The sequence below is a fragment of the Melanerpes formicivorus genome, unplaced genomic scaffold, assembly GCF_026170545.1.
Source record: "Melanerpes formicivorus ecotype bairdi unplaced genomic scaffold, bMelFor1.0.p_v2 SCAF_34, whole genome shotgun sequence".
In the NCBI taxonomy this organism is placed as follows: Eukaryota; Metazoa; Chordata; class Aves; order Piciformes; family Picidae; genus Melanerpes; species Melanerpes formicivorus.
Genome location: NW_027142386.1, coordinates 1,225,777 through 1,243,082, shown reverse-complemented (window position 1 = coordinate 1,243,082; position 17,306 = coordinate 1,225,777). Strand labels below are relative to the sequence as shown.

The following is a 17,306-nucleotide window of genomic DNA, read 5'->3' as shown; positions in this document are numbered from 1 at the left end:
GTGTCCAGAGGAGGGCAACAAGGCTGGGGAGGGGTCTGGAGCACAGCCCTGTGAGGAGAGGCTGAGGGAGCTGGGGTTGCTTAGCCTGGAGAAGAGGAGGCTCAGGGGAGACCTCATTGCCCTCTACAGCTCCCTGAAGGGAGGTTGTAGCCAGGAAGGGGTTGGTCTCTTCTCCCAGGCAAGCAGCACCAGAACAAGAGGACACAGCCTCAAGCTGTGCCAGGGGAGGTTTAGGCTGGAGGTGAGAAGAAAGTTCTGCAGCGAGAGAGTTGTTGGTCATTGGAATGTGCTGCCCAGGGAGGTGGTGGAGTCCCCATCCCTGGAGGCGTTCAAGAGGGGATTGGACGTGGCACTTGGTGCCATGGTCTAGTCATGAGGTCTGTGTTGATAGGTTGGACTCGATGATCCTCGAGGTCCTTTCCAACCTAAGTGATACTGTGATAGAGTGCTGGCAGCAGGCACCTTTGCCCAGGTGCGTGTTGATGCTCGTGTAGCGAGCTGTCCCCAGCACCCCCTGCCCCCCGCCCCCGCCTCGCCCACAAAGCCCTCAGCTTCTCAATCCGTTTTTATTAAATTCTTACAAAACAGAATACAAAATTCTGGCATCAACAATTGGTTATAAAGGAGAAAAACAAACAAAAAAAAAACAACTCTTCAACTCAGCTGTAGCAGTTTCACCTGGTACAGAACAGTAAAGTGCTTGGTTTTTTTTTTTGTCTCGCTTTTTCAGTCGTCGTGGTTTGGTGGTTTGGTTGGTTGGGTTTTGTTGTTTGTTGGTGTTTTTTTTCCTTTGCAGTTGGTTTTTTGTTGGAATTTTTTTGGTGTTTTTTAATTTTTTTTAAAATTTTTTTTAAAAATATTTTTTTAATTTTTTAAGTTTTTTTTTACTTTTTAATTTTTTTTTGTATTTTTAAAAGTCTTTTTCGATTATTTTTTTATTTTTTTCTTCTTTTTTTTATTCTTTTTTAATCCTTTTTTTTAAACTCTTTTTTTCAATCCTTTTTTTTCCCCCAATCCTTTTTCCAATCCTTTTTTCCCCCATCCTCTTTTCCATCCTTTTTTCACCCCCAATCCTTTCCCTCCCCAATCCTTTTTCCAATACTTTTTTCCCCCCAATCCTTTATCCAATCCTTTTTTTTCCCAATCCTTTATCCAATCCCTTTTTTTTCCCCAATCCTTTTTTTTCCCAATCCTTTATCCAATCCTTTTTTTTTCCCCAATCCTTTTTTCAATCCTTTTCTTTTTTCCCCCCATCCTTTTTCCAATCCTTTTTTCCCCAATCCATTTTTCAATCCTTTTTTTTCCCCAATCCATTTTTCAATCCTTTTTTTCCCAATTCTAATTTTTTCCCAATCCTCTTTAGTTTTTTCCCCATTGTATTTTATTTTTTCCCCAATCCTTTTTTCAATCATTTTTCCCCTAATCCTTTATCCAATCCTTTTTTCCCCCAATCCTTTATCCAATCCTTTTTTCCCCCATTCTATTTCAATCCTTTTTTTTCCCCAATCCTTTTTTAAGTCTTTTTTTCCCCCATTCTATTTTAATTCTTTTTTCCCCCCAACCTTTTTTCAATTCTTTTTTTCCCCATTCTATTTTAATCTTTTTTCCCCAAACCATTTTTTAATCCTTTTTTTCCTCCAATCCTTTTTTCAATTCTTTTTTTTTCAATCCTTTTTTTTCCCCAATTATTTTTTTAAATTTTTTTCCCTCCTTTTTTAATTCTTTTTTTCCTCTCCTTTTTTAATTCTTTTTTTCCCCTCCTTTTTTTTAATTCTTTTTTCCCCCCTCCTTTAATTCTTTTTTTCCCTCCTTTTTTAATTGTTTCCCTCCTTTTTTAATTATTTTTCCCCCTCTTTTTTTAATTCTTCTTTTTCCCTCCTTTTTAAAATTTTTTCCCCCCTCCTTTTTTTAATTCTTTTTTTTCCCCTCCTTTTTTTTAATTAGTTTTCCCCCTCCTTTTTTTAATTCTTTTTTCCCCCTCTTTTTTTTAATTATTTTTTTCCCTCCTTTTTTTAATTCTTTTTTTCCCTCCTTTTTTCTTTTTTTTTCCCCCTCCTTTTTTAATTATTTTTTTCCCTCCTTTTTTAATTCTTTTTTTTCCCTCCTTTTTTTTTTTTTTTAATCCTTTTTATGGATTTTTTTTGTTGCTGTTTTTGCTTTGTTGGTGTTTTTTTTTCCTTTTCCTTCTTTCCCTTTTCCTTTCCCAGCCAGCCCCCCACCCCCTTTTCTCCCCCCCCTCTTTGAGCAGAGGCTGCTGACTCTCTCCAAACCCCCAACCAGTGCCTTCACAATGGCTCTTGTGGAACCCAAGCTTTGGCAGTCTTCATCAATTGTAAAAGTGGAGAAGAAGAAAAGAAAACCAAAAAAAGAGTTCTCCAATTTCCATTTCAAAACAAATAAAAAAAACCCAAAACAATAAAAGAAAAGAAACCAAAACCCCTCAAGTTAGCTTCACAGTAAACATCTCTAACCAGTTCTAAGTCGAGTTAGTCAGCTGAAGGAAGGGTGGGAGGGGAAGGAGAGGAAGCCAAAACGCTTTCAAATATCCAGCCTTAACAAAACAAACAACAAAATAAACAACAAACAAATCTTTCTCTTTTTCTCTTGGTTTGCTGGTTTGGTTTGAAGTTGGTTTCCAAGACAGATGCTCAACAAGGGGGGGAAAAATAAAAGGCTTTGAGGGAGGAAATGGAGGAAGGAGGGCCCTGGCCAAAAAGCGTTGGACCATGGATCAGGGGAGCATCTGTCTGGAAAGCACCTCCCAGAGAGGTGCTGGCAGTGCTGGGGAAGGGAAGTCTGCCTCTGGCATGAGCCTTGCCCTGCTGAGGTGCCCATGGGTCCCCAGCACGAGCATCTCCTCAGTGCCAAGTCCTGCTCCACCGACCACAACCACGGGGCCTCAACATAAGCATCTCCCAGTTGGCCCAGTGTGGCGCTGAGCCCAGCCCTGAGCCACTGAGGCACCCATGGGTCCCAAACCCAAGCATCTCCCCAGCCAAGCTCTGTCCTTGCTGGGGCACCCATGGGTCCCAAGCCCAAGCATCTCCCCAGCCAAGCTCTGTCCTGCCAGGGCAGCCATGGGTCACCCAACACCACCACAAGTCAAGGCTAGAGGTGTTTCAGAATCAACCCTCCAGCTCTAGAGGCATTTAAGGATCCTCTCCAGTGCACAGCCCGTGCCAGGCACACTGCACCCCGGAGCCACTGGGCACTCACTGCCCCAGCACGCCGGGTCCACAGCCTACCTGAACCCCCAAGCAAAACACCCTGTGCCAAGCAACCAGCTCAGGGGACACTCCCTGGCACATCCATCCCCTGGGTGCCAACACCCCCAGCATCCCCAGATCAGGGTGCCCATGCATCAAAGCACCCCAAGTGGGACGAGCTCCAGCATGGCTCAACCCAGCGCCAGCCTTAACGCCTGGGAAGAGGGACAAATCTGTTTGCCAGCCCAAGCAGAGGGGCCAAGAGAATTTCAGAGGCCATCCCCCCCCCCACCTCCCCCCAATCATTTTGTTGCTGTTGTTGGTTCAGACACAGGCTGTGGCTGGCAGCACCCAGGGGTGGCTTCCACACCACCAGCTCAAGGCAGCATCATTCAAGTTTTTCTTAATGTAAGACAAGAAGGAAATTATCTACAGCTCAGGGGGGGGAAAAAAACCAACCCAAAAAAACAAAGAACCTAGAAAAAAAGGAACAATGTACAATCAAGGTGGATTTTTGTTGTTGTTTTTGTGTTTTTTTTTTTCCTTCTCTCTTAAAGGAGGCCTCTCTGGGGTGTCTAAGGGTGAGGAGGAGGAGGATCTCCCCTCACCACCAACCACCCTTGCTCCTCCTCACCCTGCACAGTGAGAACTGGGTGGGAAGAGGGCAGATTGCAAGCCACAAGGCAGGTTTGTTTTGGGGGGGGGGGGAGGGGGGGTTTAGGTGGAGGAGGGAGGGAAGCTGCCCTCCTCAATCCATCCACTAACCAGCCCAGCAGAAGGGCTTCAAAAGGGTGAGAGAAGACCAACCCCTGCCCCAAAGCCCATCATCATCTCCCAAGAGAACTCACACACACCTCCCTGAAACGAAAGAAAACCCCAAACCCCACAACATCTATTGCATAGTATTGCTGTCAGCAGTCTTCAAAATAAAAAGGAGAACATTTTGCTCTTTGTCAAGAGACAGTGACCACCCTCAGCTGAAGCCCAGGGGAAGGCTCTTCCCCGGCTCAAAGCAAGCTCCCAAAGCCTTCACCCTGTGCACGCCACGGCCCGAGGCTGCTTTTAAAACCACATAGAAAGCTCCAAGCATCGAGTCGGAAAGGGAAGAAAACAAGAGATTGCTAAGGAAGGAGGCAGCTCCCTCCTCCTGGCAGGGGTGGCAGCAGGTGTGGCACAGCGGCACTACCCGCGAAGGGGAGCAGGGCTGCTGCTCTGCCTCGCTGCAGGGCAGCCGGGGGAGCTGCAGGGCAGCCCTGCTCGCCTGGACGGAGCCAGCCCTGCGTGGCACAAACCAGCCGAGGGCCTCGGCACCCCAACTCCTTCCCCTCCTGCATTCCCTTCCTTGGGCTCTGAGGGAAGGGCAATGCCGTGCCTGGCACCTGCCTGAACACACCAGAACCCAGCTCCCCTCACAGCCCCTGCTGCTCTGACCCCACACCCTCCAGCTCCACATCCCGAACCCTCCACACGCTGCTCCCCGGTGCTGGGGCCTTTGGCTGCTGCCATCAGCCTGGCCACTCGCTCACCAGCATCCCCTGGGCACTCAGCACCCTCCATGCCCCTCCAAGACCCTCCTGCCACAGCGGCCTCGGGGCCAGCCCAAAGCCACACCAGGTCCCAGAGCTCTTTCAGATGGGTCCTTCACCTCCCCCAGAGCATCCTGCTGCTCCCAAAGGGGCTGCCCAGACCTCAGCCCTCCGAGGGGCTGCCCAGACCTCAGCCCTGCCGCTCACCGAGCGGCTGCCCAGACCTCAGCCCTCCAAGGGGCTGCCCAGACCTCAGCCCTGCCGCTCCCCGAGGAGCTGCCCAGACCTCAGCCCTCCGAGGGGCTGCCCAGACCTCAGCCCTGCCGCTCCCTGAGGGGCTGCCCAGACCTCAGCCCTGCCGCTCCCTGAGGGGCTGCCCAGACCTCAGCCCTCCAAGGGGCTGCCCAGACCTCAGCCCTGCCGCTCCCAAAGGGGCTGCCCAGACCTCAGCCTCCCTGCACCTCCACAAGGGCACAACTATCAGCAAGCAGCCCCTCCAAATACTTTGGGGGGGGCCAGGGAGGGGGGGTGCCTGGGGGGTGTGTGCCAAGACTTGACCCAGTGCAAGACCACAGCCCCAGACACCTGTGCACCACCCCCCAGCTCTGACCTTACCCCCGGGGAGCCACCAGCTCCGGAGCTTGGGAAGGGAAGGAAGACTTTTCTCCGTGCCCTGTGGAGAAGCACAGCTGGCAGTTTAAAACCAACAATCATTCAAACAAAAATAATAATAATAGTAGTTAACAAAAAAAAAGGAGGGGGGAGGTGAATAGCTTATTCTGGAAGCAAGGGTGCCAAGGAGAGAGGGTGGCTTGGTGCAAACAGGGCACTGCTCCCTCCCTGGCACCATCTCTCCCCCTGCCCCAGCGGTTCCCTGCACAACGCCTGCCACATCCCCCAGCCCCACCCCCACCAAAGCACAGCCCCCGAGCGTGGGACGGGAGGGGCTCCCTGCTCCTAGGACCACCCCTGGGAAGGGGGCGGGGGGGGGGTGGGCAGGAGGGCGTTTTGTGGGTGCTACCCCAAGATCGGAGAAAGACCTGGAGCGACAAGGGGAGGGCCGAGGGTAAAAGGCGGCTCCCGAGGGTCTTTTGTTCACAGTTTGAAAGGAGCTGAAATCGGCCGAGCAGCGCCGGGGCACAAAGAGTCCTTTGGTGTCAGGGAGGAAAAAGAGGGTAAGGGTTGGGGGGGGGGGAGGAAAAAAATGTCAGAGGAGAAACCGAGAGTCAGGAAACAAAAAGTCTGAGTGTCTGTCAGATGTCCTTGAGTGTGCCCTGGGTGAAGCCACCTCACGCTTGGTTTAATACCTTATAGAAAACAAACAAACAAACGAAATAAAAGAGAGAGCCTCGACGACCCCTCCCCCACCCCGGAGCTACAAGATCAGCAGAGCCTTGGAAACCAGCCACAGGGACCAGGTCTGATCTTGTCACTGGACAGAAACGGGGGGTGGGGGCAGAGGGGGAGTGGAGAAAGAAAGAAAAGGAGGAGGAAGGGGTGAGGGGGGACGTGGGGGTCCAGCAGGACGAGTGGCACAGCTCAGGCTTGGTCGGCCACCAGGACCAGGGGGGCCACCAGGTGCTGCCCGGCGGCCACCGCCTTGGCCAGGCTGCTCTTCTGCCGCCGCTTGGCCAGCTTGGACTCGGAGGGGGGGGAGAGCTGCATGGCCCGTGAGGTAGCTTTGATGATGATGGGTCGTGCTTCCTCCTCCGCCTCCTCCTCCTCGTCCTCGTCGCGCCGAGTCAGCTGGCGGTTGACGGCGATGGCCTCAGCAGCGAAGCAGGTGAGCTCTTTGGCACTGCTGTTCCTGCATGGGGGGCAAGAGAAGGGGTAAGGGCCTGGGAGGGAGGTTTGGGGTCAGAGAGAGACTTTGGACAAGGGCTGGGAGTGACCTCGAAGCAGCCTTCCCTGAAGGGGCTCCAGGAGAGCTGGGGAGGGACTTTGGACAAGGGCTGGGAGTGCCAGGACGAGGGACAATGGATTTGAGCTGGGAGAGGGGAGACGGAGTGGAGATGAGGAACAAGTTCTTGAGAGGGAGGGTGGGAAGAGACTGGAACAGGTTGCCCAGAGAGGCTGTGGCTGCCTCCAGCCTGGAGGTGCTCAAGGCCAGGCTGAATGAGGCCTTGAGCAGCCTGGGCTGGTGGGAGGTGTCCCTGCCCATGGCAGGGGGTTGGAACTGGATGAGCTTGAAGGTCCCATTCTAGGACTCCAGGATGGTAAGACCATAAGCGTGTCCCCCTTTGTGTGCATGACCCCTCCAGGGCTGGTTAGGCACCAAACCCAAGACTTAAATCCAAATCCCATGCTGCAGCCACTGCCTGGAGAGAAACCCACAACAGAACCCCCAGAAAAGCAGCAAGAGTGGAGAGCAGCCCAAATGGGGAGAAGAGCCAGGACTTTGGGGGGGGACTGGGGGAGGGAGAGGGGTTAGGATGTGTTCCCCCATCCCCCAAAGCCCTTCACACTCACCTCTGCAGGATGATGGGAGTGGGCAGGGTGTTATCTGGAGCACACTGCAACCAAACACAGCTGTCAGAGCCAGGCACCCCATAGAGAGGGGTCCCTCACCCCAGCTTTTGGGGGGTGAAGGATTGGGGGTGGAGGGAGGGGGTAGAGCAACACTCACCCCCTGCACCCAGGGGTGCTCCAGGACTTGGGCTGCGCTGAGCCTCTTCTTGGCATCTCTCACCAGCAGCTTGGAAATGAGGTCTTTGGCTCCGAAGGAGATGTGTGCCCAGTCCTTGTCGGGGAACTCGTACTTGCCCTCCTGGATGCTCTCAAAGAGCATGTTCTGGGGGAGGGGAGGAACAAAAGAGGCTCAGCTGGGAGCCTGCTGCCAAGGCAGGGCCGGGTGGTGGGCACTGCCCGGGTGCCCCCTGTCGCACCTGGCAGGTGTGGCAAGCCTCGCCCCGGTCCCAGCCGCAGTCGGAGCCGCAGTGCCCCACGAAGGGAGGGTACCCGCTCAGCATGATGTAGAGGATGACCCCCAGGCTCCACAGGTCACAGCGCTTGTCGTAGATGGAAGCCTCCTCGTTGAAGGCTTCCACCACCTCCGGGGCCATGTACTCTGCAGAGCCACACTGTGGGGAGAAGAGGGAGGTGAGACCCAGCCACAGGCAGCCCAAGGGGATGGGGGAGCAGTCAGGCAGAGCCTGGAAGAATCCTGCTGCACCTCCTGGTGGCTCCAGGGAGACCTCAGAGCAGCCTTCCAGTACCTGAAGGGGCTCCAGGAGAGCTGGGGAGGGACTTCTGACCAGGGCTGGGAGTGACAGGATGAGGGACAATGGCTTTGAGGTGGGATAGGGGAGATTGAGACTGGAGATGAGGAAGAAATTGTTGAGAGTGAGGGTGGGGAGGCTGTGGCTGCCTCCTCCCTGGAGGTGTTCAAGGCCAGGCTGGATGAGGCCCTGAGCAACCTGGGCTGATGGGAGGTGTCCCTGCCCGTGGCAGGGGGCTGGAAGTGGATGCCCTTTAAGATCCCTTCCAACCCAAACCACTCTCTGAACCTCTACAGCAAGAGTGCAGCTGTGGCTGCTTCCCAGCTTTGCCCCTGGCAGAGCAGACAACTCCTGGGCAGGTTTCTCACCACACCCTGGGATGCCACAGCCCTGCCCCTCTCCAGGGGTCACCCAGCAGGCAGCTGCCACCCCAAACAACCAAAAAACCCAAAATAACCCCGAAGCTGAAGGGGTGTTACCCGCCCCAGGGCAGCACCAGCCAGGCCACACTCACCCCACGGCACCACTGCCACCACCCAACCAGCTCCGCGTCCCTCCCATCCTGTCAGCGCCTGGGAGCGGCCGCAAGCGCCGCGGGACCAGCCGGCTCTGCCCGCTCCCCTGCCTGCTCCCCTCCTGTTCCCCTGCCTGCTCCCCTCCTGCTCCCCTGCCCGCTCCCCTCCTGCTCCCCTGCTTGCTCCCCTGCCCGCTCCCCTCCTGCTCCCCTGCCCGCTCCCCTCCTGCTCCCCTGCTTGCTCCCCTGCCCGCTCCCCTCCTGCTCCCCTGCTTGCTCCCCTGCCCGCTCCCCTCCTGCTCCCCTGCCCGCTCCCCTCCTGCTCCCCTGCCCGCTCCCCTGCTTGCTCCCCTGCCCGCTCCCCTCCTGCTCCCCTGCCCGCTCCCCTCCTGCTCCCCTGCTTGCTCCCCTCCTGCTCCTCTGCCCGCTCCCCTCCTGCTCCTCTGCCCGCTCCCCTGCCCAGCACTGGCAGAGCCCCCAGAGCAGGCAGAGGCTCTGCAGCAGGTGTGGGATCCGGTGCAGGCAGAGGCAGAGGCAGCCCTGGGCCCCTCTCCCATTCTCCTATTCCCTTCCCCCTCTCCTCTTCCCCTATCCCGGTTCCCCTCTCCCATCCCCCTCTCCCGTTCTCATATCCCCTTCCTCTCTCACTTTCCCCTCTCCCATTCTCCTATTCCCTTCCCCCTGTCTCCTGTTCCCCTATCTGGTTCCTTCTCTTCCCTTCTCCTATCCCCTTTCCCTTTCCCATCCTCCTGTCCCCTTCCCTTCTCCCATCCCCTTCTTCCTTTCCCCTCTCCTGTTCAACCTATCTCCTTCCTTTCTCCCCTTCACCTCCCCTGCTCCCCCTTCTCCCCTTTCCCTATGCTGGTTCCCCCTCTCCCCTTTCCCTCTCCTGTTCCCCCTCTCCCCTTCTCCTCTCCCCTTTCCCTCTCCTGTTCCCCCTCTCCCCTTCTCCTCTCCCCTTTCCCTCTCCCGTTCCCCCACGGTTCCCGGGAGGGCCTCTGGGGCTTTCCCCCGCACGTGACCTGCAACCCACACCACCCCGTGACCAGAGGAGAGAAAAGCTGCAGCCAGCAGATAACCAACGCGGGCTGGGGCGGGAGGCCTCCAAACCAGAGCCCTCAGCAGCCCCGGCAGCCGATGCCACCCAAGGGAAACAAGAAACCCAAGCCCCATGCCCTGCAGCTGGGCACGAACCAGGGCAGCCGCTGCCAGCACTGGGCACAGGGAAACTTGGCACACCTCAGACACTCAGCTCCTGCCTCAGCAAGAGGCTAAACGTGGAGCAACCTGAGAGGGCTGGGCTGGTTTGGCCCCCACCGCTGCTGCTGTGCACCCCGACGCTGCCCAGGCTCTGCCCTCCCTGGCACGTCAGCATCGGGGTGCAGGGCAACACCCTGCACGTAGAGGGGGGACCCTGCTGCTGCTGATAAAGCTTGAGGGAGGGAGGAAAGAGGGAGGGAGGAAAGAGGGAGGGAGGAAAGAGGGAGGGAGGAAAGAGGGAGGGAGGAAAGAGGGAGGGAGGAAAGAGGGAGGGAGGAAAGAGGGAGGGAGGAAAGGCTCCATGCAACATGAGATCACCCTGGAATCCTTCGGGGTGTCCCCCCTGCGGGGTCTGCACTGCACACAAGCTGCACCCCGCAGCACGGGGAGGGGGGCCCTCAGTCACACACACCCCCGGCAGCCACACGAGGAGGGAACCTCCCCAAGCAGGCTCCAGCCCCTGCCAGCCTCTCTCCTGACCCACTTCTCCCGGTGAGCTGCTCGGCCTCCCCGGGGCCGCCTCCGCCGGGGCTGGCTGTTGCTAAGGCTCTCCGCAGCCCGGGCTCTGTGCCAGCCCCCCCTGCCCCGCCCCTGCCCCCACCCCCCCTCCCCCTCCCGTGTTATGTAACCGCAGCTCGGCTGCCGCCGCGGGGGGGTGCGGGCAGGGCAGCGGCAGGGACGGCAGCCGCGGGCAGGAGGTGCTTGCATACAGCTCCGCGCTCCAAAAGCTGCGAGATAAATGGAGGGGGGAGTCCCCTCCCCACAGCCCCCTCCCCCCCATTCCCCTCCCCCCGTCCAGCCCCACAGAGTCGCTCAGACACTTACTGGAGTGAGCAGCTCCGGGGTGGAGATGGGAGAGCAATCGCCGTTGAGTTTGATGCCACTTCCCAGGTCGAAGTCACAGATCTTCACTGGGGAGACCTGGAAGAGAGGGGTGAGGGGTGCTCAGTGACAGCCCCCCTCCTCAGCAGCCCCCGTGGGGACCACAGCCTTGCTTTCATGCCCCAGCTGCCCATTACCACCTGGTCCTGCTCTGCTTCCCACCACTCCGTGGGCTGTAACAGCAGGAACAGCAGCACCCCCTGGCAGGACCCCATCCTGCCCCCACCACCCCCCAGCAGGACCCCATCCTGCCCCCACCACCCCCCGGCAGGACCCCATCCTGCACCGGACCACCCCCTGGCAGGACCCCATCCTGCCCCCACCACCCCCCGGCAGGACCCCCTGAGCCCAGCCAGCTGCTCCCTGCTCACCTGGTCTGGGCTCTCACACAGAATATTCTCTGGTTTCAGATCCCTGTGTGCGATTCCTGGGGGTAAGAAGAAGACAACGACGATGAAGGCAAAAATCCTCTCCCCTCTTCCAAAACCTCCATGCTGAAAGGCCTAAGGGGGTGGCACCAGGACCCCTCCCTCCCCTCCCCACCCCAAACCACCTCCTGCATCGTGGCAAAGGGCAGAGCTTGCTGCTGGCCCCAAACCCCAACCCAACCGGAGGAACAGGCTCCAGAACCACAAAGAGCTTCATGATGCAGCTGGGCCTGACCCTGTGCCCCGGGGCTGGGACTGTCCCGTGGGTAGGGGGCATGCAGGGGGGAGGTCAGGGCTGTCACCCCAGGGAGGCAGGCAGCAGCAGCTCACCTTTGTTGTGCAGGAAGTGCAGGGCACTGGCGATGTCCTGCACCACCACGCTGGCCTCCAGCTCGTTGAAGTGGCGCCGCCGGTGGATGTGGGTCAGGATGGAGCCTGCAGCCAGCCCCACAGCACAGTCAGGACCTCCTGAGGAGGGGGGCTCCTGACACCCCGACTGCCCCCCCTCCCCCCCCCAGCACCCCCACAACTCACCTCCTCTCATCTTCTCAAACACCAGGTAGAACCTCTCCTCCTCCTCAAAGAACTCAATCAGCTCCAGGACGTTCCTGCAGGGACAGCAGCCTTAGCCCCGTGACCCCCCGAAAACTTCCCTGAGTACCTTCTTCCCCACCCAGCCCCAGCAACCCCTCAAAACCTCCCTGAGTCCCCTCTGCCCACCCCCCCACACCTAGCCCTCATCAGCCTTAGCCCAGCGACCCCCTGAAACCTCCCCAAGTCCCCTCTGCTCTCCCCAGCCCCAGAAGCCTTAGCCCAGTGAACCCCCCCAAAAAAACTCCCCCAGTCCCCTCTGCCCACAGCCCCAGCCAGGATGGGGAGGGGGACAGCAGAAGCTGGGGTTTCAGTGATTGAAACCACACAGCCAGGGGACCCCCAGCTGCATTCCAGGGGGTAGGAGAGGGACTGTGGGCGCCCAGCTGCGCTCCCTAATTGCTCGCAGACCCTCTCCTGGCTCTCTGCTGCCCCTGGCCAGCAGCAGCCTCACTGCGCAGCCTGCAGCAGCAGCGGCTCAGCTCTCCCCCTCGGCACGGCCCCAGCTTGGCCTCTGCAGCCCCCCTGCCGTCATGGCAAAGGCCTTCCCGGTGCCCCCCCCCCCCCCCGAGATGCTGCAGCCAGGCCAAGGGCAGGGAGAGGCGTGGGAGGGCAGCCTGGCTGCAGCCCATCCCTGTCTCGAGTTCAGCCCAGGCTCAGTCTGCTCCCCCCTCCCAGGGGGGCTGGGGCTGGGGAACAAGGCAGGGGGCACCATGGATGTGGTAGTGTCCACCCCACACCTCCCATCCCCCTCCCCTGCCAAGCTTTTGTGTGTTGGGGCTGTGGCAGCTGGCAAGGCCCTGTGTGCCCCTCCCCATGCCCTCTGGAGGAGGGGGGGCTGGGGGCTGCGGTGCCATACCTGTGTCCCTGGCACTGGTAGAGCATCTCCACCTCCCGGAACACTCTGCTGCGGATGTGGCCCAGGCGCTTCTCTATGATCTGGGACGCAAAGATTTGGGGGCAGGGGGAAAGGGTCAGGCTGGGGAGAGGCCATGAACCAGCACACCCCCACCCAGCCAGTGCCAGGGACACCCCCCCCGCGCCCCTAGGGCTGGGTGGAGGCAGGCAGAGGGTGTCCGAAGGGGTTAAGGCAGCAGAACAGGCTGTTCCCGGGGGCAGTGCCAAGCCTCTCCCTCCCTCCCTCCTGGCCTGGCCCAGGCAAGGTCCATGTGACACTGCCAAGCCCCAGCACAGCAAGTCCCTGGTGACAGGGAAGGACACTTTCAGCCACCGGGCACTGGCGTGGTGGGTGCCCGGCCGATGTGCCATGGGGCGGGCAGGGGTCCCCAGTCACGGCCTCATGGAGAGGGAACTGCATGCTCCTGCTGGCCCCAGCCCTGTGGGGCAGACAGGGCACTGACTGCTCCCCCCTGCCTCACTGGGGCACACAAAGCCCCCTCCCAGAGCCATGGGGGAAGCCAAGATCCCCTGGCATGGGGCCCAGCCCAAGCCCCTCACGCCACGGGGTGCAGGGCCACAGGACCACCTTCCCCAGCCCCCAGAGCAGCAGGCTCACCCCAACCCCCTCCAGCACCCCCATCCCCATGTGGAGACCCCCAGGCTGGCCACCATGACAGCACCACAGGCCCCTGCTTGCCCCCCAGGTACCCAGAGGTGTGCCAGGTGTTAGTTTAACTCCCACCTGCCCTCATCTAGAGGGAGAGCAGCATGGCCAAGAGGATTGACCAAGGTGCCAGGGCTGGGCACTGGCAGAGCACCATGTGCCACCAGCACGGCCTGGCCCCATCACGCTCCTGTCCCTCTCCCTTCCCTCCAGCCCATGGAACCATCGTCCTGTGCCAGCACAGACAGCAGCAGGAGCTGGGAGAGCCTGAGGTGCGGAGGGCAGAAAGGGAAACTGAGGCAGGAAGCTGGGAGGGAGCCTGGTCTGCAGCCCCAGAGCTTTACCTTCACTGCATACTCCTTGTTGGTGATGAGGTTGACACAGGACTGGACTCTGGCATGGGCTCCTTCTCCCAACACCTCCTCCTGCAGCTGGTAAACATCTGGCAGGGAAGAGGTCACCAAAACCATTGGCCCCAGCGCAGCATGGGACAGCCACAGCTCTCCCTTCTCCCCAGGGGGTTGTGCCCAAGCCTGGGGAGTCCCCAGCCTGGAGAGGGGAGGGGAAGGAGGAGCTCTAGGGCCCCCAGGGCAGCCCCTGGCTCACCTTCAAACCTGCCAGAGAAGCTGTCGGTGGCCCTGCAGCGCTTCTTCTTCTTGTTCCTCTTCTTGGCATCAGGGATATCGATGGGCTGGCTTGAGGGCATGTCTGGGCAGGGGCAAAGCCACCAGCAGGAGTCAGCCCTGACCGCCCCATGCCAGCACTGCCACCCCCCAAAGCAAAGGGCAACAGCCCGTGGGGTGGGACGGGAGGAGCCCCTCAGGAGGGGACCCGAGGCTCACCAGGACGGGGTGGGCACTCGAAGTTGAAGACAGGCTCCAGGTGGTTGGACTGGTCAAACTCCAGGTCAAAGGGGTTTTGTCCCTGGGGAGGGCAAGAACAGGAGGGAGGTGGCAGCCACTGGATCAGCCACCACCAGCTGCCCGTGCAGAGCCCAGCATGGGCACCGAGCCTGGCACACTCCTGGCCTTGGCATGCACCCTGCTGCTCACTCGCCCCAGTGGTGCAGGACACTGGCTCGGGGTGGGATGCAGCAGAGCCCCCAGACAGAGTCCCAGGCAGAGCTGGAGGAGGAGGAGAAAGGCTTTGACCACATCTCCTGATGGGGATGGTGCTGCCAGGTCATGCTCCACACCAGCAGCCCTGGGCCAGCATGCAGGGGAAGATGAGAGGCATCAGGGCTGCCCACACCAACCCCAACCCAGGACTCCACCCAGACCTGAACTACAGCGAGGCAGGAGGAGGACAAAGGCACAGGGGCAGGACAGGCTCCAGGGCCACCACACCACAGCCTCCCAGCCCCCTGCAAGCTCACGGTGGGCTGAAGCCTGCTGAGCCCCCCTGCAGGGAAGCTCCTCAGAGACATCTGGCAGGATCAGGCCCCATCCTACACCCTCCCTGTGCCCCACTAGGAGCAAAGGGCATGGGCACTGCTGCCTCCCCCCCCACCCCAAAGCCCACCGGCTCTGGTCCCAGCACCCAAGGGGCCATGGTGACCCTCTGCTCCCCCCTGAGCCGTGGGACCCATCCAGGAAGGAGAAAGGGCCTCATCCTCCGCGGGGTTACGAAATCTGTTTGGGTGGAGGTTGCAGCTCCCGGCGGCGTTCCCAAACCCGCCCCGGTGCCCCCGGTGCCCGGGACAGCTGCCAGCTGCCAGCCCCAGCGTGGCACAGGCACAGTGAGCCCCAGCCACCAGCACCACAAGCACCCAGAAAATGCCCGTGTGCTGCCAGGGCAGCTCTTAGGGAGCCAGGGGGGGTCCCCATTGTGGTGCAGGCTGGGGGGGTGGGGGTGTGGCACACATGCAGCACCCCCACACCAAGCACCACTCCAGATCTTTGGCACCAAAAATCCTCCTGCCCAATGCTTTGCCAGCTTAGCCACACCCCCCACCCCCCCCCCGCCCCCCAGATAACCTGAATGAGAAGAGTACAGCATCCTTCATACGCCGCCACCCCCCCCCCCCCCCCAACGAGTCCTGGTCCCTGCACCAGGGCTGTCACCCCCCTGGGACACGCAGCCCTGGCCCACGTCGCTGCACCGCGGGCAGGATGAGGCCTCCCGGGGGGAGCGGTTACAGAGGGGGCACACAGAGGGCGTGGAGGGGAGGGCACACAGGGCCCTGCCAGCTGCCACGGCCCCGACACACAAAAGCTTTGGGGGATGGGAGGCGTGGGGGGGGACGCTGCCATAGCTTGAGGTGTCCCTTTGCCTGTCCCCAACCCCAGCCACCCCGGGGGGGGAGGGGAGGGTGCTGGGGAGGGAGGGAGAGAGCCGAACCCCCAGCCCAGCGCCTTCCAAGCAGGATTAGCTGTCAGCTAAAATAAGCTGGGCAGGTTTGGGGTGAGCTGCTCCCGGCAGCACTCGCAGCGCCGGCAGCCAAACTAAACAAAGGTCCCACGGAGCCGCTCGGCCGCACAGCGGCACCAGGGCGGCAGGACCCGGCAGGATGCGGCCCCTCCGCACACCCCCAGCGTTGACAGCGCCAGGGAGGGATGCGGCGCGACCGGGACGAGGGTGCCCGGGACACCCAAGCCCTGGGTGCCAGTCGCAGCCCTGTGCTGGAAGATGTGGGCACTGCGCTGCCAGGATCCCCTGCCAGGTGCTGCCACAACAGGTCCTGTGCCAGGCTAGGCCTGGGGAGCCCCTGAGCTCCCCACCTCACAGCCACCCCCACCCAGGCACCCTTGCAAATTAGGGGCAAATGGTGAAGCCGGAGGGGGACGACGACACAACAGCACATCCCCTCCCATCCCCCACGCTGGGATCCCCCAGCGAAGATTGGCTGCAGCATCCCAGTGCCCATCCCGGAGTGGGGGGGGAGGGGTCTGCAAACCCGACCCCCGGGATCAGCCGTGGGAACACCCCAACCCCTGGGGCAGAGGGGGAAGGGTCGGAGGAAGGTTCGCTGCCCGCTTGGCAGCTCGCTGCCCGGTGGCAGCACCCCCGGCGCTTCGCTCCCTCGGGGGGGTGCCCGGGGGGGGGTACTCACAGGGTAGCTCTCCCCCTACCTCCCGATCCCGGGCAGCGGCTGCGGCGCAGGGAGCTGCAGACCGCAGGATCCGGCCGCCGCGGGCCCGCACCGGCCCTGCCCGCACCCCAGCCCCGCATTTCCCCTCCCGGAACCCCCCACCCCGGCACGACCCCCGGGCGAGGCGCACCCCCTCACCTTGAAGGAGCGGTGGAACCCCGGGATCTCTGATTTCTTCTGCACCATCTTGCTGCGGGGGGGGGGGTGGCGGGGGGCGGCGTTGCTGGGAGAAATGGAGCCGGGGAGGTGTGGGGAGGTGTGTGGGGCAGAAAAAAACCCAAAACAACAAACGGGGCGGGTGGGGAGGGAAGGGAGGCGGAGGGACGGGCAGAGCCGGAGGGGAGTCCGGGGGGTGGCCGAGACCTGCGGGGAGAGGAGCGGACGGGGGGAGGGGGGAGCGCTGGTCAGACGGCTGCGGCGCCGCACGGAGCCCCCCATCCAGTTCGATCCCCCACCCCCAGCCCCGGTCCCGGCCCGGTCTGGCCCGGCCCGGCGGCGCTCACCGGCGCGGCCCCGCAGAGCCGCCGCTGCTGGTGGTACCGCAGCCCGCACCGCCGCCCGCTCCGCTCCGCCGCTCCGCTCCGCCGCCACCGGGAGGGGACGCGGCGCCGCCGCCCCCGGCGGCTTTTATAGCCACGGCCACGGCCCGCCCCGCACGGCCCCGCACCGCCCCCGCCGGGCGCCGCCGCCCCGGGCACCCCCCGCGCTGAGAACCAGGACGGGGGTACCCCTCCCCCTCCCCCACCCCGGTACACAGAGGGGACACAAACAACCCTCCCGCCCCGGGTACCCAGAGGGGACACAGCCCCCCTGCTGGGGACAGCCGACCACCCCCCCACACGCGTGTACTTCCCCGTGCTGCACCGGGAACACCAACTAACACCCCCCCGGGGACCCACGGTGGGACACAACCCCCTCCCTGAACACCCGGGACGAGAACAACCCCTCCGGGTACTCACCAGGGATACACACCCCCCACTCCGCGGACACCGGAGACACCCCTCGACCCCCTTCACCCCACTGTGC

The 17,306-nt window shown here is 60.6% G+C and overlaps 1 protein-coding gene across 1 annotated transcript; it reads right to left on the bottom strand.

Annotated features, from left to right (window-relative positions):
• Positions 1-547: 547 nt before the first annotated feature.
• MKNK2 (MAPK interacting serine/threonine kinase 2) lies at positions 548-16,874 on the bottom strand. The gene is made up of 14 exons (XM_068156339.1): positions 16,784-16,874; positions 16,419-16,643; positions 14,032-14,113; positions 13,796-13,897; positions 13,534-13,631; positions 12,485-12,564; positions 11,569-11,642; positions 11,365-11,469; positions 10,978-11,033; positions 10,550-10,645; positions 7,618-7,812; positions 7,359-7,523; positions 7,202-7,245; positions 548-6,539 (listed from the first exon to the last, which is right to left on the bottom strand). Exons 2-14 carry the CDS (start codon positions 16,464-16,466, stop codon positions 6,272-6,274), a joined length of 1,413 nt encoding a protein of 470 aa, XP_068012440.1. The 5' UTR covers positions 16,467-16,643; positions 16,784-16,874; the 3' UTR covers positions 548-6,271.
• Between the last annotated feature and the right edge of the window lie 432 nt (positions 16,875-17,306).